We start from the raw sequence: 26,802 nt of genomic DNA, 5'->3' as shown, positions 1-26,802 counted from the left end.
GAACCTGGAGTCGGCGACATAGACATCAACGATTTACTGAACAGGGAATCCTACAAGCCAGAGGCCGAAGTCCCAGAGCAACAGCTGACCACGTACAGCTCACGGCAGGTAGGACACGACAGCAATCTTCGCTACACAGAGGAGGAGGATGCTATCAGTTATGGGGACATGACATCAGAAGGCTCCTCGGTTGCCAGGGGCACTACTGGAACACATCCCTCTGCAGCTCTTTGGGCTAGCAACCGTAGTGAGGGCCGCGGTTTCCTGTTGATGACCAAACATACTGGAGCTGGTCTAGTCCCAGGGCTAGAACAGTCACTCTCGGACCAGTCACATAGGTAGTTACTGACTAAACCGTCAGCTTAGGAGAGGGAGGCAATCATGTGCATAAAGTAAGGGTGACGCAGGGCAGGGTCAGGCAGGGGATGTACAGGACAGCAAGAGAGCAGCCATCTTAGGAGTCCTGATTACACAAAGAGCTACTTTTTTTCTTTTCTATTGAGATAATTTACATACAAGTTCTTGATTTTTTATCTTCAAACGAAAAAAAATCTGAGTCCAGAATTACCCAAATTGATGAAGGGTCCATACTCCTAGAACGGCTCCTAGGCCATCAGAACTACCAGATTTCGGAAACCTGCACATTTACCAGTTTGAATTTTCAATATTCCAGGACACTGTGTCTCCCTAGGCATGATGGGGGCTCGGCCAGCTCCCGAGTCTAGGACATTGAGAACATGTACAGCGCATGTACTGTGCATTTACAGTGTGTAAAAAATGTAACTCAATCTATACACGAGTCCTTCAGCTTTCTCCCCCGTTTGGAGGTTAAAAGTCCTTATCTATGAACATTCAGTTCTCGGTTACTGTGAAGTCAGACAGGGCGAGGACTGTGGTACTTTCAGTCCACAACAGTCTACAACAGCGGTTCTCAAAGTGGGGGCCCGGGAACAGCACCTCCAGCATCACTTGGGAAGCTCACACAGATGTACATTCTGAGGCCCCATCCCAAGCCTGAATCAGAAACTCCAGGAATGGGGACCATGCTTGAACAAGCTCTCCAAGGGATTCTGAAGAACCCCTGGTCTATCATGATGACCCAGGAACTGTGCTGGAATTTGTAAATTTAGGGATGAACAAGGAACAAGCCCAGTGTTGAGCTCCCTAACCTCCTTGGGTTACAGACCCCTTTGAGAGCATGGGCCCCCTCCCCCCAGAAATGTATATACACATTACTTTCTACATTTTATACCCAGTTTTGGGGGGAGGGTTGTCCCTCCCTGGAGAATAGCCATGGAACCGAGTCACAGAAACCCTGGACTAGTGCGACAGGCAGGCTCGTAAACACCTAATTCAGTATAGTGAGAGCTGCGGGCAGACGTTAATGCAGAGCTAGGGCGGGAGGTGGTGTCAATTACTGTCCACGGCTGCAAAGTTTCCTCACTTCACCAAGGAAGTGCTGCTTCACGAGTGCTGAGGGAAGAATGAGAATTCTTCAGGTGGGCAAGGTTTTGAAATCCTTAACATGATGGCGCAGCCCTCCTTGGGCAAGCAGGTGCACAGGTTCCAGTCACATCTCCAGCCCCGCGCGCCCATGACACAAGCAGTATGGTTCACTGTCTCTGACAAGCCTGCTCCTGTCATTCCCCACGCCTATACACCTGTCAGAGTCCTACAGCCCTTCAGGCAGAGGTCCAAAGATGTTTTATTTTAGCAGCAGAATCCTTCCTCTAAAGAAACAAATCTGACAGAGGCAGAGATGCCGAAAAAGTTAAAGCGTAGTTGCTCTGGCCCCAGGGCATGCAGTGCATGGCCATATAACTGGGGCACCACCTCAACCCATTAAAAGGCAGCCTGTCCCTTCTCTGACCACTGCATCTGGGTTAGTAGCAGTCCTAGGGTGCAGTTCCTTCTGCCCTGCATTGAAATGACCCATGGAAAGCTCATCTCCTCCACTATTAGTGCCTTGGGACAGGGCCGGGCCTCCTTATCTCTGTGCTCCCGCAGCATCTAGCCCAGGATCCAGAGACACACTGACTGTCAATAAGACAGCTGAATGCCCCTCACTTGCACAGACTCCTCTCCAGGCCCCATACACGTATGTCCCTGTTGAGTTCAATTGCTGCTTGGCATCCTGGTGTAGGAAGATTTACAGGAACATGGCCCACTATGTCGGTCCACCCAGTGTCATATAGGCAAATCGATATGAGGTGCAACACAGGGGCCATACTGCAATATAGGCACATCCCAAGGTGCTTGGGCCAGAAATGCTAGGAGGTGCTTGAGATTAGTCATTGCGTAAACTGAGAATGCCCCCAAATCACACAGCTCCTGTACAGAAGAAACCTAACAGAGGTTTATCCAATCCTAAAAGCTTATGTGATGTTACCAAATGTTGCAGAGCTAGAAGAAACTTTTCTAAGCTATGATTAATAAAATACAAAGTTCAACTAACCTTGCTACAGGAAAGACTGAACAACCTATTCTTGCCACACAGATGATGATACAAAATCATGATCATATGAGAGGTAACAGGAGAATGAAGCCAAAAAATGCCAGGAAGAAAGTTATTACTGAGGTGTGCCAAGAGACTCATTGATAAAAATGTGTTTTCCTGTATTTCCGATGTTGATAATTTGGCTTTTTAAATTTTGTAATTTGTTGTGACTTCTTTTCAAATTCTAAATTATTCTAAACTCAAATTCTAAAACATTCACTTCCAGGCCAAATTTTGTATTTATAAATTTTATATTTAAAACTTTTAACTATTTTTCTTAAAAGTCCCCAAAATTCTAAGCTTCATTGCTCAGAAAACCTGGATCTGCCCTGATAGGGCCATATATGCCACACAGATATTGATCGAGTTGAAGGCAGTCTACAGTACAGTGCTTAAGAAAGCTGAGCTGTGCAGTTACATGAGGTTGTTATTGGGCCTCACTGAGTTAATGTTCGACACAGCCTGGCAAACAGTAGGCACACAATAAATGTAACCATTATTATTATTATTAAATATGTTGCTTGCATGACAGTAATCTTAGTTTTTTGTTTGTTTTTGAGTGGGTGCTACACATACATTCAATTTCACCAATCTGTTTACAAAAACTTTCCTCTATCCTCCAAGGAACATATTAAACAGACAACAGTGGCAGGGACTCTCACAAAAAAAGGAAAAACAGAAGGCCGAATGCAGAGAAAACTATTAATATATAATAATAAATAGAGGTGACAGTGGAATTCAGGGACTGAGCCCAAAGAAAACCCGAATAGACGCTTACGTTATAAACTGAACTGATTATTGATGAGGTTCGTGTCAGGAAGGGCTGAGAACAGTTGGGGGTCGGGGTGTACACTTTAGACCCACCCGCCACGAGGGCAGCTCCATGAGATCAGCAGGATCTACACTGAGGAGGAGGGGGGGGGGGGTAAATCCCAAGGGACGCTGCTCATCGAGGGTTGTGTGGCGCTTCCGCAGGGCAGAAGATGGAGCAGAGTCACTGGGGCCCACACACGGTTTTCTATCAAAGAATCAAAGCCTTGGCTTCCTTGGAAGAGACTCACAGGAACAGCCTGAGGCCAGGGCCATGTGACCAGACGGTGGGGAGAAGCACCTCCACCTCAAGGGACATCATGAGCACAGGTGAGCCACTGACACCAAGGCCACCAGTCCCCATCTGCTGGTCAAAGCAGCGGGCAGCAGGCGAGCCTCCAGTGATCACGTGGCTCTCACGGGCACAGAAGGGCGTGATCCACGTGCCCTCCCGTCCATCTCCCTCTGAGCCTCTCTGAACTCAGCCCTTCCTACAGCATTTGCTGCTCTGCGTCTGGCTGCTCAACAACCACGCAGATTGAAATTCCAGATCCACAGGCCATCAGAAGCCAGGGGATCTTCTGAGCGCCAAGAAAATGAGATTCCCCTGGAATCCAGCAGAACCGGAGAGCATCAACCCACAAATGAGTTCAGTGTTGGCCAAACATGTATGAAGCCTCAAAAACCATGGGAAGAGCTACACAAAAAGGCTTTCTGATTCTACTGCTCTTCCCTCTGACATGATAGCTTCCCGTGAACTTTCCAGTCATTTCTTGCCTTTGTGCGCCTGGTAATTAAATGTTAACACGAGCTGAAACCCTGAATGCCACTTCTTGAAATAGCAAACTGAGGAAATGGCAGCTCCTGGAGCACCCTATTTTAAGCAATGAGAAATGCATCGCTTCTGCTTATAAAGAATTTAGGGCTTCCTTGATTTATCTGCAGAGCTATAAAAGCTACTCGACCAGCTGAGATAAAAATCCCTCATGGAACTGAGACCATTTTCAAAATGGTGCACTTCTCAACATTGCCAGCAGGACCCCAGCACTGTCGCCGGGGAGAGGGGGACGACACGGCCTGCAGTAAGGAGGAGAGGGCTTCTGCAACCAGATGTTAATCAGCGTGGCCCCCGAGCCTTTCTGCACTACCGTCTTGCACACAACTCTCACTCACTCTGTACTCACACCGGGAACTTCTTGAAGTTGTCAGCTTTGAAGGAAAAGTCCTCAGCTTCCTATAATTAGGGTGGGTGCAGGAAATTAGCAGCTGCCCCCCTTCCTCACGTGCAAATGCTATTAGCAGTTACACGTTCCTTCTCTCCACAGATTTTCACTGAGCCTATCCGTGCGCCTTGTGCCAGGTCTTTGGGACACTGAGATAAAAAGCCCCCACCCGAGAAAGCTCACAATTCCAGAGGGAAGGCAGGTGTGTGAACAGTCCCTAGAAGAATGACAGCAGTGGGAACCCAGGAGTGGCACCTGACCCACTAGAATGAACCTGACTCCCCTCCCCCTCCCACTCCAGTTAGATTACAAGCTCCATGAGGGCAAAGAGTTCTATTTTATTTACTGTGTCGATATTATTTCTGCTTTGTCCAGCCCCTGAACAGCACCTGGCATAGCACAGGCACTCAGTGTGCAAAGGGGCCCAACAACGCGGGTGCTTCCTAAAGGAGGCGGTTAGAGCTGAGTGTAAGAGCTGAACGAGTCAGCCAGGATTCAGGGTGGACTGGGGGCTCCTGGCAGAGAAAATGGAGAAGGCAGGGAGTGCACTCACGGATGGAACCAGATTTTGTGGGGCCTGAAATCTGTACAATCGAAGAGGGAAGGGGGTAAAGAAAACACAAAGTCATGAATAGGAAGTTGCTGGAGTCTCTTCCAGGGCCTGGTTGATCCCCTCTAAGCAGGGTGAGTTCAGGAAGCAGCGGGCAGTTCAGAATAGCTGGGCAGAGTTGCATGAAGGGAGCAGATGGCAGCTGGCCAAGGGCTTGGGGCACCAGTGTCTGCATCACTGGAAATCCAATGTGATGCAGAAAACTATGTTTACAAGAACTCCTTTCTGAAAGGGCATTCGATGCGGCTGCAAAGAATACATGGACAAGCTGCCTGAGGTCAGCAGCGGAACTCCTGGAATGGATATGCTTAAGAAACGATGGATAGTTACCCGCAGGGCCTTGGTTTCTCTGAATAGGTGGGAACACTGGAGTCAGAGACGAACAGCTGTGCACAAGGGGTCCCGTTTCACCTCTGCCCCAGGCAGCCCTCAGTTCCCCCTCTAAAATAAACAACTATCTAAATAGCATGTCGTTTTGGGGTTTTTTTTAGATTATTTATTTATTTTTGGCTGCGTTGGGTCTTCACTGCTGAGCGCAGGCTTTCTCTAGTTGCAGCGCGCTGGCTTCTCATTGTGGTGGCTTCTCTCGTTGTGGAGCACGGGCTCTACGTGCGCAGGCTTCAGTAGTTGTGGCACGCGGGCTCAGTAATTGTGGCTCGTGGGCTCCAGAGCGCAGGCTCAGTAGTTGTGGTGCATGGACTTGGTTGCTCCACGGCACGTGGGATCTTCCTGGACTGGGGCTCGAACCCATGTTCCCAGCATTGGCAGGTGGATTCTCAACCACTGCACCACCAGGGAAGTCCCATGAATAGCCTGTGTTTGAGGTCGTCCCAATGATTAGCTCACCTGGGGTACCCACATGTCTCAAAGCCACCCCTAGACTATAGCCTGTGGTGAAAAATGAGGCCACAGTGGCAGGTGGGCCATGTCGAGAAGGGCCCTAAGGAAGCCAGCAAACCGGTGAAGACTGAGAGACATAAAACTATGTCCATACATCTTCCAGCCGTGGAAAATGCCTCCCATCTCCTTGTAATACACATGGTCTTCTTCCCTTAACCCAGGGCATTAGAACTTAGGAGACCATGGTAACCAACATATGATGACAGTCTCCTTCAGCAATACATGCTCTTCTCCAGACTGTGGAGAAGTGTGTGTAGGAACAGTGGTCTCAGCAGCTGTTCAGAATCGTGCATGTTTAAAATGAGCAGGAGGTTCAGTAATACTAGAACTACAATTGTGCAAACATCAGAACCTGAGATTATCTGCTCTAGCCCTCTCATCTTACAGACAGAGACACCTGGGAGCATGGATGGGAGTTAAGTGACTGTCCTAAGGTCCCAGAAAGAGTTGCTGGCAAAGCTGGGCCTGAATCCCAGGTCTCCTGAGCCCCCGGACCATGCTCTTCCTTGGTCCCTGTTCTTCTTCTAAGCCTCTACATTTTAAATTTTGCAGGTTCACTGATGCACAAGCACGTGCTATAGAAAAGTGGAGGAAAAAGGGAGCCCTATCTAAGCTTGGACTGAGAAGAAAGCTCAAACCTGAGCATTAAACCATAACAGCTGATGAACCGGAGAATGTCTAGAAGAATGCATAATGAACACCAGACTTGTACACATCTAAATATGTTTCTCATGCTGAAATGTGGTGTTACACTCAGAACAGACTAACACCAAGAATAACACACTTGTGAATATAGTTTTTTATATTATAAACACTGATAAGATGCTGAATTCCCTTTTTACACAGTACTAAAAAGAGCACTCAAATGAGAAAACTTGTCACTGAGAGATTTTATTTAATCAGGCATGTCAGTATGAGCAATACCTGGACACTCAAAATCAATCAATTTAATGGAAGGATAAGTGCCTGGGTTTTGTATTTGTCATTTTTATAAATAACTGTGGTTTTCCAAAATTATTATCCTATTACTAAAATGAGCAGAATTAAAGACTCTATGAAAAACTGTCAAGTCAACAGCATCTAGAAAATGGAAAGGGAACTGAGATAATAATGAAGGTAATAACACCAGTTAACAAAAACCTGCACAACTGCTTGTATGTAGTCAGCTGTGCTCAATGGGGGTGCCAGAGAGAGCAAGGGATCTAGGGGGCTTCCTCTATGCCCTGTGCCTCTGGAGCACAAGGAGAGAACTGAGTGGAGGAGGGACCACCCTTGCAGACAGCACCTCAAGTGTCTTCTTTCTATCCTAACACAGGGCATGAGCCAAAGAGGGGTAAAGAAGGGTGTGAGGAGGAGAGAGAACAGGCGGAGAGCCTGAGGGACAGCTCTGCAAGCATCTCTCACACACACACATCCATCCCAGCGACTAATTCTGGCTGCCATTTTTTCACATGTGCAAAGTGATGATGAAAGCAAAAGAGAAAGAGATGCACCATGGTAGGTGCCTAAATAATTCTATCTTAAATCTATACTACAGACTCTGTTCCAACTAATAATTTCCCTCCCCTTTTTTTTAGCATTATGGCCTGAAATTTTTAATTCTTCCTATGTCGATAAAAGTTATTTTCAAAACTGAAATAAAGAGGTTAAGTAATTAGGCTAAAGGACTTGAAAAGCCAGATTGAGTCAGATTTCCAAACAACCTACTTTAAGCTACTTATCTGAAAATATTGGTGGCGGGGGATGGAATTCATAACACATTTCTGGTTCACAGGAGCTTCTGAGCATGTCATCACCAGAAAGGCAGTTCAGAGACCACCAAGGGCAGGTGTGGGGAGTTAGGATTGAAGTCCTGGTCCCCAAAATATTTACTACTGTTGCAGGTGGCGACAGGGGGATGGGGATTCCTTATATCAGTCCAGTGTTTCTCAAAGCATGGTCCCAGACCAGCAGCATCAGCATCGCCTGGAACTTTTTAGACATGCACATTCACCCCAGACCCACTGAATCAGAAATTCTGGGGGTGGGTTCCTGCAATCTGATTGTGATCTGTGTGTGACTGTGACGCCACCCAAGTTAGAGAACTACTCTACTAGTCTACCTACCTTTGTGTGTGTTTGAGAATTTCATATTAAAAAGTATTTTTTTAAAATCCTAGCTTGAGGGACTTCCCTGGTGGCACAGTGCTTAAGAATCCACCTGCCAATGCAGGCGACACGGGTTCAAGCCTTGGTCCGGGAAGATCCCACGTGCTGTGGAGCAACTAATCTCGTGCGCCACAACTACTGAGCCCACGGGCCCAGAGCCTGCGAGCCACAACTACTGAAGCCCATACGCCTAGAACCCATGCTCCGCAACAAGAGAAGCCACCGCAATGAAAGGCTGCACACCGCAACGAAGAGTAGTCCCCGCTCACCGCAACTAGAGAAAGCCCGTGCAAAGCAATGAAGACCCAATGCAGCCAAAAATACATACATACATACATACATACATACATAAGGGAGCTTTCTAAAAAAAAAAAGAAAGAAAAAAAATAATCTTAGCTTGACTCCTTGTTTGCTATGTGGCCTTGAGACAAGTTACTAAATCTCCATATCCACATCTGAAAATGGGAAAAGTACCAATTTCTCTTATCTTTATCACAAGGTTATTGAAGGGTTTCAATACACAGTGCCTGGTACAGAGCAGGACCTCACCAAACGGTGGTCACGGGGATCATACATAGTTAAGTGTCATTCAGATACAGGAGAATTTTAGTCCCTACAACATAAACATGCCTTTGCTGGATCACACATATATCTTCTCTTTAAACCTCCCCAAATTTCTTACGGTTGTATCATCACCATTTCACAGATGCGGAAACTGAAGCTCAGAGGGGTTACATGAATTAACAAAGGTCTCACAGATGGTGACCCACGGGTCTCCAGGCCCCAAGCCCAGGACCTTTCCCATCACCCACTAGCAAGACACGTGATGGAATTTCAGAGTTCCAGAACAGGAAGCGCCCCCCTAAATGCTTCCACTTCTCTTTGTATGAGAAATGCACAACACTGCTCTACACTGTGATGCTTCAGCCTGCACACCTCCAGCAAGGACAGAAATCTGAGCCTTTCTGCCCTGCTCTGAGATCTGGAAACGTAAGCTACACTGAACTGCCCAGGCTCCATGATCTCACGGGGGAGAGAGAAAAGGCAGAGTCCTTTCCTGAAGGATATTCATTTTCCATATCAAGTACATTACAAATCATACTCCAAAATATTAAATCTTCCTGAAGAATCAGGTTTGAATGTGAGGTTTTAATGCCATCAGGTAGAACCTCATTTACATTACCTCCAAATACTTCAAGGACATGATCTTCACAAGGAAAACCCAACCTTAAACTTAAATCATGCATTTCCTCCCCACCCCATCCAATGACTCACCCACCAAAATGACAACTTTCTGGTTTGAAGTGTTTCTGCTATGGAATATGTAAGGTTATAGACCTGCACCGTTCACTACACTAGCTACTAGCCACATGTGACTATCCTGAATTCAGATGTGTTATAGGTGTAAAATAGACACAAATTTACAAACACTTAGTATGAATAAAAGAATGTGTAATGCCTTGATATTTTATAAGGATTAAATGCCAAAATGATGATATTTTTGGAAATATTGGGTTAAAACTATATTACTAAAATCAATTACACCTATCGATTTTAATTTGGCCATAAGAAAATTTAAAATTACATATGTGGCTCATGCTATATAGTTCTATTAGACAGCACTATTATAGACTGTATGAAACATGTTTTTTTAACACACAGGTAATTTTTAATACTTCATGGCAAAACAAAGGACAGACCACTTCCTGAAATTTTCACTTGGGGACACAAGACAAATTTGGGAAAAACTACCCTATTAGGGACAAAACAGGTCGAGTCTTGGTCAAGTAAAGCAGGTGACCTACATTGTTCAGTGTTGCTAACAGGCCCCGCTTTCCTTTCTTTCCCCCCAGGAAGAGTGGTCTTCTTTGCCCTACATCTTGTAGGTCTCCACTACCCTTTCCACATATAATCAATTTACTGGGATTCTGGTAATAAGGTCACACAATGATTTTTTCCAAATGTCCTACAACCATTAAAGGTGATGTTACAGTTTCAGGTGTGGCTGATGAGAAGAAGTAGTACTCGCATGGAAAGGGTGCTGGCTAAGAGGAAGAAATAGAAGAGTTTTGACCCTGGTCACCTAAGTTTGCACTTGTGTCCTCAAGTCACAAAGTGTTAGCTAACATTTTAATTTAGATCAAAAATAACAGAAGCAAAGGAGAGTTTGGGGGCACAATACCCACATCACATTTAGTCAAGCAGGCTCCTCTAGGTGCATCCTTTTTTACTTTTTGGCATTTCAACGTACTTGAATATTAGTGGCTAAAGTGATGAAGGTGGAAGAGGGAAGAATGAAGAGGGAGAATGATCCTCAGATCCCGTCTCCCCCAGAAGCCCTTTCTGCAACCTGTTCTTCGCATCCTGCAAAAGTGATGCCGAGAAGAAAAGAAAAAAAAGGCGGGGGGAGCTTTGACATTATAGCAGAGACAATACAAAGAAAACCATGGTTCCTGTGGGGCAGAAGCCCCCGCATTAGTGAGGGAGACTAGAGTACAAGCCTTAGCTACAACACAGCAGAGATGCATAATAACCTAACACGCTAGAATAATGATGCCATGATGGGCCACGGAGAACAGAGTCTATGGGAAGATGTGGGGAGAGAGTTTTAAAAGCTTCTTGGAGGAGCTGGCATGTGACTGGGACTTGAAGGATGAGGGAGAATGGTCGGGCAGTGAAGCCACACCAGGCAAAAGAAGCACTGTGCCCGGGTGTGAAAGCACCCCCGGTTGAAGAATACAGGGCCTGGGTCAGGACACATTTTGTAAAGTGCAGTAGATGAGGGAGACCTGCAAGCAAGTTCAGGGCCAACTTCTGAGGGTTAAGTGGGCCGTGCTTTGCCTTCTCTGTAAAGGCAAGTCAGGGGAGGGGTTTAGGGAGGAAATTAATAACCGTATCTGCGTTTTGGAAAGATTGGTCCGGTGGCACTTTGGAGCATGGCTCGAAGTAAGAAAAGACTGAATGCAGTAAGTTGACCAGGTCAGCCAGACAACCCTCGGAGATGAGGAATCTGGAGGACAGACACCACGACTACCTCCATCTGACAGAAACGCAATCTCAGCTTAGAAATGTCGAATGTTTAGAAGACACAGGACCCAGGACTCCTGACTGTGAGCGCAGGGCCCTTGGCACCACTAACTTCTGCTTCTCCCTTAGTAGTGACGGCTCTCCACGAAGGAGATCCCAAAACAGAATTTCAGACTGGCTCTTCCCCAAGCACCCGGCAGAGCACTCAGAGACCCACTAGTAAGCGGCACGTACACTTGTCTGGAAAGCGAGCACTAAAAACTTCTGAAGCCTCAAAAGGGTACTCTAAGAGCAACTTCGGAAGAGCTGTATGTATCACATTACAGGGATATTTCAAACTTCTGGAAAGTTGAGGATAAACTATAATTTCCAAGTCTTCTTGTTTCTAAAAATTATACTGTCATGTCATCTGTAGGCTCAAGCCAGGTCTTCTTGCCTCTCTTGTACAGTAATCCCTGGTAACTGCAAATTTGCTACCACTTCTATTTATTTCTAGGTCTGCCAACCCACTGCACTCATCTTATTCATTACATTGGGTGGAAATCCAGTATCCCCTGTTTTACAGCTCCTACAACTCAAAACCCAAACGATTTTGGATAAACTAAGCTTAGAACCTGAAACTGAAACTCCAGGATCTGGATCTGACTCCATCACAGGTTATTATGGGACCAAAGCTAATGACCCTGAAATACAGAGCTTTAGCCCCAGAACAGACCTTCGAGATTATTTACTACACACTTCTCATTTTACAGACGAGAAAAGTACTAAAGCCAGGGCTGGGCTGGCACGGAGTTGGGGAGGGAAGGGTGGTCATCCTCAGAGATTGAAAGGCAGATTCCAGACCAAACCTGAATCTGGTCTCCAAAGTGCTTTCTCTGAGACCACCCAACACCACCCACTGCCTGTGACATAGTTCTGCTATCTTGTATTTAGCCACTACCTGTCAAAGGGTAGAGCACACTGGGCAAATGGCAGCCTCCTCTAAACACTACGGGGACCACAGTGCCTATTCTACTGATTAGGGAATAAACATTTCAGGGTTATCCTGGATCGTGCTGTAAATCAGTTTAAAAAAAAAAAAATCTAGGGGGGAAAATAAGATGTCTCTAGACTGTCAGACATTCCACCAATCTGTGCTCCTGTATAACTTTCCGGGAAGATGATAAAACGGGACACTCAAAAGGAAAGTGACGTAACTCCCAACTCCATCTTGTTCACGTTTCCAACTTCCTCAGGCATGACCATCCTCCTCTTTATTTTTCCAAGCTATTCAACTGCTGTTGTTCTGTCACTTTGAAATTGGCCTTCCTCTAACAATTTAAAAACTTTTTTAAGGACAGAAAATTTTGAACCCCTCTTTTCCATCTTTATAATCCCAATGTCAAGCATAAGGAATACACTCATTTTTGTTAATGAATCATACATATGTGTTCACTTATGGGTTCTGGAAAACCTGACCGGCAGCTTAAAACCCAGGCTCTGTCACTTCCTAAACGTATGACTTTGTGCAGGTTACCTAACATCTCTGTGCTCAGTCTTCTCATCTGTAAAAAGACTAATAATAACAGTACCTGCCTCCTGGAATTGGGAGACTAGCTGAAATAATGTTTAAACAGGTTTAAAACAGTGTCTGACACAAAACGAGGCACTATACAAATATTTTCTATTTTTATCCTTACAGCGGAAAAAAAAAGAAAGAAAGAAAGCAATTGCCATTACCTTGTTATAAAAAAACAGTGACCAGCCACTCTGCCTCCACGATGATGACAGACATGAGAAAAGAAACTCACCGGGGTTGGGTGGACTTTTATGCTCTGTACGAGCATAAGACAGAAGACATGAGTGGCTCAGCGCTGTAATGAGGCAGTGACACGAGCTGTGGAAGCTCCTTCTCTGGGGTAAGAGAAGCATGCACTTCCCAAAGATTCCTTCCACCAACCGCTCCACAAAATACGGTGCAATAGCCGGGCCTCAATCACACAGACTATTCATGTGAACAGAGGTCCCTATGCCTTCAGTAAAGCAAGGCTAGGCCTGCTTTAGGTGCTAAAAAATAGAATGTGTCCTTGCTGGAGCTGATGATGATTTAGGTGTTTTCTGCCTAAGTGGAAAAGGATGGGTGAGATTAACACTCACTGTGCCTAAAAACTACCACGTGAGAAGCATTTCTGAGGAAGGAAGCCCCTCATTCCCCAGAACTTGCTGCCTGAGGAGACGGAGCGTGTATCTCACTCACCCCTGTATCCCCAATGCACTACTCAGTATGTTTGCCAAACCTCAGTACTTATAAATGTGGCTGAATGAACAAACAAACAAATGAAGGGGAAAACCAAAGAGCATAGTGAAGGCTTATGGCTCTGAATCAGTAAAATGTCCTGTTGTTTGTCACCTGGGAATATGTCATCACACAGAGCTTGAAGGAACTTCCTTCCTTTACCACTCAATATTAAAAAAAAAAAAAAAGAAACTACATATTAAGTATCGTCAACATAATATAATTAATTATTTCTAAAGACTTCTATAGAGATGCAGAAAAACTTTAGAAGAGCTTTATAAGTATAATTTAATTAACTCAATCACAGTCCTCTGAAGTCTTATAGGATATTGACAACAACATGATCATTACCCATAAGCTACTAAGCCTTCAGGGTTTGTACCTTAATTCGTTTCTGCTATTTCTAGAGTAACTAAAACTTAAGGGAGAAAAGGTTTCTCCAGGTAATGCACTGACTTGTCCAACCAGCAGCCCAGTCTCCTACTCCTTTCTACACTGGTACACATGCTCCTTTCTCATGTGGTCATTTAGCTAATCATTTGTTTTTTAAAATGTTAAAATAAGAACTCAGATTCAGCGTTTAACACTTGAAGATTCCAGAAAATTATAAAAAATTGGGAATCCCCTGGCAGTCCAGTGGTTAGGACTCTGCACTTCCACCGCAGGGGGGCACTGGTTCAATACCGGGCCACGTGGTGAGGACAATAAATAAAGTTCTGATTGCTGTTTTTTAAAAAAAGAAAAATATCAAAAATAGAAAAGGTGTTTCTGAAAAGATACTTCTTTAAAAATACCTAAGGAGTATACCTAACACGTGAAAACGCAGCTCTCTCCATCTTCACATCTTACAACCTTCAAAATTCGCAAAATAAGACCTGTGCTGCAGTCATCACCTGCCTCTTGAAAGTAACCCAATGCAAAGGCAACACACAGGACATATACCCCAGCCAGTTCTGACTCTCTGAGACCACACCCTTTTCCTCTAAATTGTTGAGCTGTAACAATTAGAATAAATTATTTCCAGGAATTACGTTAGAGTTTGGGGGGCAAAAATAGGTATTCAAATTCAGTGGGGTAACTAACTTGTAGACATCAAGAATATCCTGATTGTTCCCCTATTAGTCATTCACAACCCACAAAGTCATTTTTCTATAGGGTTGGCAGTGAGCCTGGAGAGGAATGGGGAAAATTCACCATGTACTTCCTCCTGTTTATTGTCACAGTGAAGGGACATGACCTACCTGCATAGGTGCCTGTAAGTTGAACCTTGCAGCCTCTGAAAATCTGTAATGTCCAAACATATACTTCTCTTAGAAACATTGACTTTACCTAGCATGGAACAAGTAGCCACTGCTAAGGGAAACTTAACTGTTGCCCTGGCAGAGGGGAAAGAAACACTGACTTCTGATAGAGGTTTTACAGAAAAAGTACTTCTGTCCAGCATAAGTGCTTTCAGATACATTTACTAGTACATTCACTGTTAGTCACTCACAGCCCACAAAGCCATTTCTCAATGATTATACATTGCACTAATGGCAAAGAATTGGAAACAAATGGAATCAAATTATGGTACAGCGATTAAAAAGGATGGCATAAATCTATACGTGGTGACAAAGAAAGATGTTCTTGATATGTTCTGGGAGAAAATTAATGCATAAATTTATAGTACTATGCATTTTCCAAACACACACAATAAGTTATATTTTTATTTGCACAGGAGAAAGTTTGGAGAAAGTTATACACCAAATAATAAATGGCGGGCACTTTTGGAAATTAAAGGTAAGGGCACTTTACATTTCCCTATTTTACACTATTCATATTTCTAATTATATGCATTAATTACTTTTTTGCTTTCTAAACTACGTAATATTTTCCCCAAGGAGTGATTGTGTACATAACTTAAACCAGCCAAAACTTGATTTCAAAGTAAGTTACTTACATGTAAACATTACAGACTTGGGGATTCTCAACAGGCACACGGGCTACTAACATAATAGTAATGAACAGCACTGCAACACACAGATCTCATGGCTGTGCTGGCATACTTTTAAAAAATCATCTTGGAGAAAAGCTGTATTCCGAGCAGTGTGCTGAATTCTCATTTGTTGTGGGCAGTGAGAATCACAGGTAAGGAGATCTGTCCTGGGCAGAGGCTCTGCTTAAATATCCTTGCTTCTCTTATCTGGTAGTAGCTCTTTTTATCTTGCTTAGTTACCCCAATGGAATAAGAGAAACACCATCAGATAAGAAAAAGCTTCTTGTTGTATCACTGTTGCCTTCCCCTCTCCCTCACACCTCTCTCTGCAGGTGCACGGGCCAGAGCTCTCCACGCTGCCAGAAGCTTCTGGGTCCCCACAAGCACTCCCACCAGGTGCAGCTGCAGCCAGCACAGCCTTATCCATTACAGTGGAAAACGTACTCCCCGTGGAACTGCCTGGAGTGAGATTTGACCTAAACAAATAACTGGGACATAAGCGGCTGATTTTTTGAGCACAAGAAAGAGAAGCAAGTTTTTTAAAAGTCACTTGGGTGGTTAAAAAAAAAAAAATCACAGAGCATCTTTCTACAGTGTATTTAATCCTCTGGACAAATATTTCTACACATCTGGAGAATCACTGACAAAAGATTTTTAAGAATATTCACAAGGGAACCCAAACCACACAACTTCCTCCAAGAAATCATAAGCGACATCAGCTGGGAGCTTTAACCGGTTAAATCTATTACTGCATGGAAGCTGCTCAAGCTTCTCAATGGATAAATGAACTATTGTGCTAGCAGAAAGGAATCCAAGATAACGAATAACATCTCTAAACAATGCTGGGAGCGGGGAGGGGGGCCTAAATCTCTCAGATGAAAACCTACAGTGAAAAAGCCCATCACACTTTACTGACTTTCTCAGTTCGTGGTTAGCAACATAATTTTGAAGGCAATACAATATAAGGCAGTCTCACAGGTCAAAGGCAATTTAGTTCAAATCAAATCCATTACAGAGAAGTTTAAGTTCAGATTCTTAAAGACATTAATTGAAAATTAAGTTCACTAACCAAACACTTTATAACAGCAAATGAACCTCCGTGTTAAAAAAAAAAAAATCACTATATAAAATTGCTAAGTACAAGTTTAACAATCCCTTTAACAGATCATTTGAAAGGCTCAATTGTCCCCACCACAGGGCATGTTGGTGGTTTTTTGCAGTTTGCTTAAAAAATTATGTGCCTTTATTGTACTAAAGAAATTCCGAGAGAGAAGCACAACCTACTCACTGATGATAACAACAAAACCATTTTTCACATTCCTCCCTTACAAAGTCTACCGAAGCACTTGAATTTATCCAAACTGCTCTGAGTTTAGCTAATGTTAAAAATAGAAACTTTTCTATTAACTGGTTCAAAGCTTAGGTTATTTCTTACTTTGCTCAATTCAAGGCAAACCTGTTAAAATGAGTGAGAATACATGTAACTAACTTCAGCAGTTATGTTCCTTAACACTCCCCCCGTGTCATCATCATAATTTTCACAATCACATAAACACATAATGTAACTATGTTTTAATTTTGCAAAAGACGTTTTTCAATCCTATAAAAGGCAATTACAATGTGCCTCTTGGGTTTACGTTTGACAACAGTGCAGCTAGGTGAGACATGAACAATACATAGTTGTTCTATACAAAGAAGCCTCCTGGAAACCACATTCACCCACGAAACGTCAACATATCTTTCCTCCCAAAGAAGAATCAAAGTGGAACTGAAGTCAATCTACAGAAGGAAACAGAGAAGAGAGTTCGCCAGAAACAGGCAAGGCAAGTTTAAAATCAAACCAGAGAGCCAGAGGCCCCGAGCATGCACACGCAATAAAAGCACTGCGTGGAGAAGACAGCAGAAGCCCCGTGGCTGGGGCCCTCTTACCAGCACTGGCGCTGGGCTCTCTGCTTCCACTTCTCCCTGGGCTGCATCCTTGCACTGCAGGGGGGACTCGATCACCAGCTCCTTTTTGACATTTCTACTACTTGTCCTGAATTTATCAGCCTGCATCCTCGGCTGAAAACACAAGTCAGAAAGTCTGGCAACTGGGACAGCTGCGAGTCCTTGGCTGTGCAAGGCACCAGCATGCCAGGGGCCTGAGGACAGAAAGGAAGCTGACTTCCCAGGCACAAGTGGTCAGCCCTGCCGGCTGGGTCTGCAGAGCCCGCTAGGGTGGGAGGGCCAGCCTCCAGGGGTGTTACTACTGCTCGGAAAATGGGAGGTTCCCACTCATCGGCCAAAGGAAAACAAACCCCAAACTGCACAATGCACAGTGCACTGCCTCTTCGATAAAGACCGGCCTCATCGTGCCTGCTCCACGCGGCGTGGGCCACATCGACCCGAATCAAAATAGTGCTGTGTTGAAAAGAAAACCAGTCACGGTTAGACTCCTTCGTAATTACTTCAGATCCGGAGCTGAAGAGAAGCTAGGTCATCTGGCTGTTCTAAAATTCTTAGTTTTCGGATGCTTTCCTTCGTGTTATGGCTCAACACCAAATGCCTGGCTGATGATCAAAGCAGGGAGGTGCAAACACCAAGGGGTTCCTGTAGCCGGCACCTCATGCGTGCAGATGTAAGTGAAGTTTCTCCCTGCACGACAGCCCGCGGCACGCAAACTTAATTTACCTACTATTTTATAGTAGATAAAAGAGGAGGTCATCACACATTTTCACAAGATACCACATGTCACAGTAAATTAAACAAAATACTACTTTAAATCCATCAATATGTATGTGAGTACCAATTTTAATAAGTCTGGTACTAGGTACTGAGAGGATCACAGTAAAAATATAAGGCAGAGTAGAGTGTCTCTCCCTTCCGGGAGTGTCAGAGCAAGTTGAGAAGGCAAGATTAATAGACATCATAAATAACAGATTCATACAATTAATAGAGATTTACACAAAAGCACAGGAAAGTAGATGGGTCACCATCCCATGGTTCAATGGTGATAGCACTTAAAATGTGTTTTCCCAAAAACCTGCTATTTTAATCATTTCTTCAAATTACTAGTGAAGTAACTTTTAAATCATCTCAGGAAAAACCAAAACAAAAGTGTTAAGGGATTTATTAATAAACTACATGGAAAATGCACATTAAGATGGGATTAAATATTAATCTGTACTTCCTGGGATGCTGCAGATTTTCTCCCAATTAGTTATTCTTCTTGTTTCACTGAGACTGGGGAGAATTTAGCAAGAGTAATAATAGAAGTAGAAGTAAACAATGGAACGAGGTATCACTTAACAACAAGAGGTGCCACAAGGTATACAGGTGTATCTATCCAGGAAAATACAGAAACTATCACTAAGGTATAGGTACAAGTCTCTTCCTCTCCCGGTCAAGTGACTGAGGCTGAGAGGGCTCCGAGGGGGCACTGGGGGAGCCAAGATGGCGCCCTATGTCCACACGTTCTTCTTCCCACCAGGGCCCACCGAGGTCACCCCAGTCTCTGTCACTCAAACATCAGGAATCTTTCTGAGTGTGGATACTATTGGGTAATGAGTCACAAGGGTTCTACGAGTCCATTAAAAAAAATCAGTAGTTTCTATAATATTTTTTTAAACTACCCAATTTCTCAACCTTGGGTAATCTTTCAGGGTAATATAAACTCACCAAGTCTGTGTTCCAAAATAATACAATCTATGGATTTTTAAAATCTATCTTTGGGGAGGGGACTTCCCTGGCAGTCCAGTGATTCAGACTCGGTGCTTCCACTGCAGGGAGCACAGGTTCGATCCCTGGGCTGGGAACTAAGATCCCACATGCAGCACAGTATATCCAAAACAACCAAACAAAAAAACCCACAACAACAAAATTAAAAAGAGAAAACAAAAAAATTGTTTTTAAATCTATCTTTCAAAAGTTACAAGAGGATAGAAAAAAACCCCAAAGAGCCTGTAACATAAATATAGATTTGAAATAAGTTAAATCAAAACTTAGAAATGTTCTATAAATCAGAGGAGGCAAGCCATAAGCACTAAACAGACAAACTGAGCCCTAGTAAAGCACAACACAACCAACAGTTGGAAAACCTTTTCAAAATGGCTCGAGAAGTTCTAAAAAGCCCAATTCTTCCTCAAATCCCCATCATCATTAAGCCAGCAGAAGTTTTAGACTTTAAGGAGAGAACTGCTCTCCTATTTATTGGGTCAAAATACTCTGACATTCTGTAAGTAATGAGAAGGAATTTAAAAGGTTATTTATTTTATGAACACTGTAAGTGCTCACTGTGTCCCAAACCCTGCAGAGGTAATGTATTTAATCTTTATAACAACCCTATGAAGTAGGTAACATGATTATTCCCATTTTACAGATGAGGAAACTGATGGGCAGAGAGGTTACGTATGTGCAGAAGGTCACACACTGCATTGGCAGTATGGATGCAGTGTACACACTCTTCACCATGATGCTATGGTGAACCAGTTTTCTATTCCAACGATGCCAACAGCTAAAAAGCACAAATAGGTAAAAGCTACTGATCAACGATTAAAGATAAAGGCAGCATCTGGGTTTAACCCAATCAAGGTAATTTCCGTGAAGAGGTAAAACTGTAAAAATGGCATAGCACAGTGCCTAATACATATGTAGGTATTTATTTAATGGTAATTACTATTGCTGCTGTTGCTATTCCAATCTGAAGAAATTAACCTTAGTCTTAAATTCAGGACTTTGGCTGTGTGATCTAAAACGACAACTCCGCCTACTGTGTTGCTACAACACATCACAAAGCGCTTAGGCAATTTAAAATCCACTGCTCTTCCCTCTTTGCGGCTTGATTGTGACAACAGCCTTCAAACAGTTGTCTTGATCCCCCTGTGTGCATGCCATGAGCATCTTCTTCTTTAAGTTTTTCTATACTTTTCAAAACTTTAGCCATGAATTTACATTTCTTTTGTAATCAAGGAAAAAACTCTGAATTGGCTCTGAGCTTCCAGGTAGCCAAGACAGAAAGGCAAACATAATCAGTTCCATAATTCATATCATCAAAACAAAAAAACATACCAAGCTGTAAGGCAAGTAAATTTTTTGAAGTTTCTCACACAGAGAGTTACATAAAAGAGAACTGATTAATGTCTAGACAAGGTTCTCAACATGTTTATAGGAAATGCAGCAGCAAAATTCACACAGCTTTCTCACCACCACCTCAGAGCATTATACCGAAATCCCAGATAAAGGAAAGCAGTTGTGAGAGCAAGACATTGGTCTAGCCTGTCACCTTCGAGTGGGTCCACTTTTTAAGAAAGAAGGAAATTCTCAGGACTTAGAGGAATGGAGATACTACTGTCACCAATCCTGCCACCTAACTTCTCAGGCAATGTAAGGGGCCCTTGTTCGATTCTGCTCATTGAAGACAGACCAACACTTTAGAAGTCTGCCTGTCAAGGGGAGTCACACAGTACAGAATTTAGCATCCGAACCTAAACCAACAAGTAGGATGTGGTTTCTCTAAGGGATTCATGAGATCGATGTCTGAGGACATGAGAATGACACCTGGTCACAGCAGCCACAAGAGGAAATGCCATCTTAGAAGGACAGGAAGTATGTGGTCAAGTTCTACTTTACAACATTTCAAAGAACAAGGCATAGGCTGGACCTCTGGATTCAAATCCACAAACATTCACCAAGCTCCTAACTCTAGCGACCTCAAGTTCTTTCACACACTAACCACTTTAACTCTTAAAATAACAAATACGTCTATCAACAATGCATTAAGATTATAGAGTTTTACTGTTAAAACAGAATGGAGTAAAAACCATGGGAAAGTAGGAACATTTCAGAGACAAGATGAAATGGATGTTTCTGTATATGGGTTTCAGCTCTCAGATTTTGATATACATACAAATTATTATACAGGTTGGGTACAAAAAAAACATGAAGACTTTACAGGAAATTTAAGGAATTTTCCAAGGGTAATTTTTTACTATAAGGAAGGCTAACTTTAGACTCCAAAGCCCCCATCTTCCTCCTCCCACCGTAAGATGAAGTTCCATCACATTCTGAAAAGCAAGAAGTTGAATAAAGGACCCTTTCCCCCAGAGGACATCTCAAGACCCTGTTTACATGCCACCCTCCCTCTGAAACTCCCTGGATCCTCCTGGCCAGACTGAATTAGCTCCTCTTCTGATGCCATCTGGGCATTAGTTTCACTTACCTCCAATCTTGGAGCTTTTCACAGTCTACCTTTTACTAAGTTTGTATGTGCCGCACTCTTCAGTGAGACTGTAAATTCATGGGTGCGGGGACTGTATCTTAACCACCTCTGAGTCCCCAGTGTCTGAGGTACTGCAAGCATTCAAAACATACTGGCTGAACTGAACTCTTATGGCAGTTTTATGTCACCGTTATCTTTAGCCCTAAAGTGCAATTTGGTGGTTGTAAAGTTATGCAAATATTTTCATCTGTTAATGACCCAAATTAAGGCAGCAGCATTCAACTGTTCATAAACTGAAACCCAACGGATCATTTACTAATAATTAAAATGCTCCTTTCTCCCAGCTAAGAAAATGTTATTCTGCAAAACTTGCTAGACATTTTTAAAGACAAAGGTATCCTTGGAAACAGTGTAAGTGAACCTTTAAGAAGTACAAATAAACTTGTTTTTAGCAATGAATTATATAAAAATTCAAAATGCATTTTGCTGTACTAGTAACTATATAAAGAATGACTGTGCAAGGAATAAATGTCAATTATCTCAACAGAATTTTTTTACTCTCCTATTAGAGGTTCTTGGCATATCAGGAGGATATTTAAAATATAACAATTAACTTTAAAGGCACATATATATATATGTGCCTTTAAAGTATATGTAAGGTATATTTGAATAAATAAAGTGTACTCTACTTTGGAGTAGATAAATACATATTAGATATATACTCCAAAGTAATCATTCCTTTTCTCTTTTGTGGGAAAATGTGAAACAGTAAGAAAAAATTATTAAGAAAAATTGCAAAAAGGAGCAAATGACTAAAGATTTTCCACAGTGTATGGGCCAGCTTGCTAGCCAGAGAAAAGAAAAGGTGTTGGGAATATGATCTGTCCCTCTGAGAAAACAAAAATATGGTACACAGAAGTAGCAGAACAGAGTACAGGACAAGATTGGAGGCAATGGGTGCAGGGAGCAAAGTGCTAAATAGTCAGTTACAGTACAGGAGGGATATGGTGACAAAAATGCAGGACAGATGTGGGGACAGGTAGAGGTGGGAGGAGAGAGGAGACAGGGTTTCTATATCAGACCCCTGGGGCCTCTTAGAAGAGTTAATATCAAAAGTATATTCTGATATAAAGTCTGATGCTCACCTCAGTGACTTCTGTCATTAGAGATTTAATCAGATAATCACAGAAACGAGATACACATCATCATCTAGCCTAGTGTTTCTTAGCCTGGAATCCAATGCTGAACTTGGGAGGAAAGTAGTCCACGAACCCTCTAAAATTACATCCAAAATTTCGTGTTCCTGTAATTTCTGAGGAGAGAAGCCCCTAGAGTTTACCTAGTTCTTAGAGAAGGGACCAAGGGAAGACCCTCCACTCACAGAATAAGGTAACGGGTCCAGAGGGACCAGCCAGAGTCAACCAAAGGTTTAAGATACAAAGCTCTTCACTTTAGCAGGTTCAAATTCAATTTAAGTAGAGATAAAGCAATTTAAATGGTTTAAGTGGTTAAATAAACAGACCATTAGATGGCAATCAGCAGTGTCAACACCTGCAGTCTTACTCATTTGCTGATTGACGGCCAAGTCAGCAAATGAGTCATCAGATGAAGCCTAATGCCCAGGGGACACCCAAAGGCCAACACAGTAAACCTCCAAACAGGGCAAATAATAGAACCAATAAAAGTTATGCTTTTTGAGAACTTTTAATGACATTGAGGAAATGCCCACAATTATACACATATACAAGACTGAAAACAACAGCAACGACAAAATGTGACTGCTGGTTACTTCTGGTATGTAACATTATTAGTGATTTTATTTTTCTCACTCTTGTTTTCCAGATTTTCTTCAAAAGCACTTATCACTTCTAGAGTTAGAAATAAACAAATATGCTGTATTACAAGGTAATGGCATAGAGAAAGCTCACACTGAGGTTTCAGCCCCACTATACTGCTCAACAGTATAGAGCTGTGTGCTCTTAGAGAAGTCACTTCACCTCTCTGGGTCCCACACACTTTACCTGTAAAACAACAGTGAACTTAACACCAAAAGATCTTTCCAGCTCTACATGTCTATAATATTAACTGTTAAAACTTCCCCTATTGATGGCATTTGGGGAGAAATAAACCATCCAAATGGAATGTTAAACATTTCAAAATCATATTGCCCTACTACACACAGAAGAAAAACACAAAAACTAAAAGGTAGATATATGTCTAAACATGTCAGATCCTCATTTCCAACAGAGCTGGGGCAGAGCTGACAGGCTGGCAGAGGACAAGAACTATAGGATGTTCTATTGGTGAAGAAGCAGGAAGGGGAGGCCTGCTGCCCTCTCTCCCCAGGTGGGGTGAGCCCACAGGGCTGGGACAGTGGCGGACAGGCCCTAAAGAAGGCTCTGTTTTCAGATGAGGAAAGTAAGATGGGCAGAGTCCTCCCATTTCTACTGGCTGCTCTCTGGTACCGGCTGTGGGAATCTAGAACAGCAACTTCGCCATTCTGGGGGCCCAGTTCCCTCACCTGGAAAACGGGGATCAGAAAGTCCACCATTATTATCCTAGCTAGATACTGTTCACTCCCAAGACCCAGGTGGATAATGGACGTGTCCCACCACGTGGAGGAACGCTGCCTCCAACAGCTGTGAATGATCTAGAAGCTTCTCAGTAAAGACAGCCTTTCCCACCCGCAGCATCCCCTTTTCCTGCCTCCATTCCTGCACAGCCCCCATCACCATCTGGCACTCTATATTCTGTTTTCCTTATTTGTTTAGTGTCTGTTTAACTCCAACTTAAAAACAGAAGAAGCTCTGTGAAGACAGAGGTTTTTGTCTATCTTGTTTACTGTTCTATTCCCAGGTCCTAGAAGAGGGTAGGTGCTCAAAACACATTTATTGGATGAATCTACTAAAGGGTCAGGAACCCCTCAGTCTGGATATAGAGCTCTTACACTCTGCATACCCACAGTTTTTCTGTGAACTATTTATTTTAGTCACTATAATGATAATTCGCAGCCAGCAGTGTCAATGATTTGTTTCAGAGATGGAAATTTACAAAGCCAAGAAAAACATAATGTGCCTGGGATTCCTCTCAGGAAATGAAAGTCCCGGCCTGAGCTACCAAAGCCGGGCCTGTTGCAGCCTCAACCTTGACTGGAGCATGTGTTATCTCCCCTCGTCAGCTTTGAGCCCTGGGAGGGGGGATGGCTATGTACTGTGTACACAGTAAGTAATCCATAAATGTTTGCTTATAGAAACAAAGGATGAAACTACCTCACCTTGGTTTGATTTATCACAAACTCAAGCATCAAGGGAGTTCACACGAAGTTGAATTTTCTAACTTTCCTCACCACGTGACAAATACTGAGGTGAAGGGCCAGAGAATGCATGCTTGGTAAGAAAAAAATAATCAAAACCTTTTTTGAAAGCACTGAAGTTTTTCTTTCAAATGCCTTATTTGGTTGTAAATGGAAGACAAATGTCCACTCTTTCACTTCTCCCCATATCCACCTCTCAAAACAACATAATGAAAAACACGAATAACCACGCCCCAGGTTTACAGGTTTCATTAAAATATTTGTGTATGTTAATTTACTTAAAGCATGTTCCATCAGTGTTTATAAGGCGCAAAGCCGGGGGACCATCTTGATGCCTGCATCTCTAGATGACAGAGATGGGACAAGCAGGAAGAGGTCACAGGGCTCTGATTACTCCCAGGTGTCACAGTTCATGGCCATCAGCTCCCTAACAAGGGGGAAGGAGAGAGAACGGGTCCAGCCAACACTGCACACCTACTTCTGCAAAAAGGAAAACACTCCCAGGCTGCAAGGGGCAAACCCACCATGAGGAAACTTCGCAAAGGGGGTGTGGAGTCTCCTCCAGAAGATCTGGCCAAATGTAACCTGCATTTAAAAGACAATGATCATTTACAATCATACCGGTTCCCTAACAATAATTGGGAAGTCCCCTCTTTTAAAAAGCAGTAGATTATGTCCCTTCCATAAGATAAACTCAGCAGCAGCCAAGATGATGTGTCCTTCTCATCCTGCTGCCTAAATGAGGGCCCTCCCTCCAAGCTCATTGTGACTGATTTCCTTTGTGAAATTAAGAGACTGACAAGGAATAGAAAATAAAGCCGACAGTTTTAGGGGGCTCAAATGTTATTCCTGGACAATACATCCTGACAAGTCAAAGCTTCCCCCCCGAGTGCTTGTAAAAATACATAACTAAACTAAATGAATTTTTCATAGATAAGCTACAAATAAAGGTGACCAGAGGTGGAGATACAAACAAGGCAGGTGGGGAGGGCAAATGTCAAAGGAAGGCAGGCCATCAGAGCTTCTCTTCACTGCCAAATCAACACACACACATCACACAACTCAGAAACCAACAGTGGTGGTAGTGGTGATGGAGCTGCAGCATCTCTGGTCCTGTACTGAAGGTTGAACAGTCCAGTGCTACTTCTGTCACATTTCTAAAGTATTACACATGCAACACAATGGACTTCAGCTTTCCCCTCCCACACAAGGGAAAAAACTCTTCTTCCAGGAAAAACATAGTTAAAAGAGAGAGGTGGAAAAAAAAAAAAAGAGAGCAAGAGAGAGACATGTTTAATCAAGCTCTGAAAAGTGCAACACCAGGGGCTATGAATATTCCACTGGCCTTTCCACAAAAGGGGACCAGGTCTTGAAGTCCCTCTGTCGATTCGAAAATAGCAGGTTAAATAAATACGAAATAAATGAGCCTTCCAAAGTTGTATGAAGCATTCAGGAACCTTCCAGGCACACACTTCAATTTATGCTTTGCCAAGACCTAAATCTAGAAGTCAATAATTATTTATTTATTTAGGTAACTGTCACACAGGAATTTCAACACAGAAGGGGAGAGAAAAGGGAAGAGAATGAGTGGCTTGGGGTCTGGCAGAGATGGGCAAGGAAACCATTCCCAAGTCCCTACTATGTGCTAGGCTTTCAACATACATACTCATTTAATTCATTTCAATTTAACCGTTACAATAATTACACTATATGGAAGTATTTTTGTTTATAGAAACTGGTGTTCTTATAAATTAACTAACTTACCCTAAGTTCACATAGTTGCTGTGCTTTGGATATATGCTTCAAAATTAATTTTAAACCTAGTAATT

At 43.1% G+C, this 26,802-nt stretch overlaps 1 protein-coding gene across 33 annotated transcripts in view; it reads right to left on the bottom strand.

Moving 5' to 3' along the window:
- The window catches only part of DOCK9 (dedicator of cytokinesis 9), a 352,709-nt gene that overhangs the window by 157,566 nt on the left and 168,341 nt on the right, over positions 1–26,802 (bottom strand). For 7 of the 33 annotated variants that reach the window (XM_033435170.2, XM_033435172.2, XM_033435174.2 and 4 more), the window contains exon 1: positions 17,394–17,686. The exons of the other annotated variants lie outside the window; for them this stretch is intronic. In XM_033435170.2, the coding sequence (XP_033291061.2) occupies positions 17,394–17,519 (126 nt within the window). In that variant the 5' untranslated portion in view covers positions 17,520–17,686. Of the gene's footprint in view, positions 1–17,393; positions 17,687–26,802 lie in introns of those variants that run through there. 33 annotated transcript variants of the gene reach the window in all.

This window comes from Orcinus orca, chromosome 18, assembly GCF_937001465.1.
Source record: "Orcinus orca chromosome 18, mOrcOrc1.1, whole genome shotgun sequence".
NCBI classification, from domain to species: Eukaryota; Metazoa; Chordata; class Mammalia; order Artiodactyla; family Delphinidae; genus Orcinus; species Orcinus orca.
Note: the sequence above shows the minus strand (reverse complement) of the source record. Positions and strands in the feature narration are given on the sequence as shown.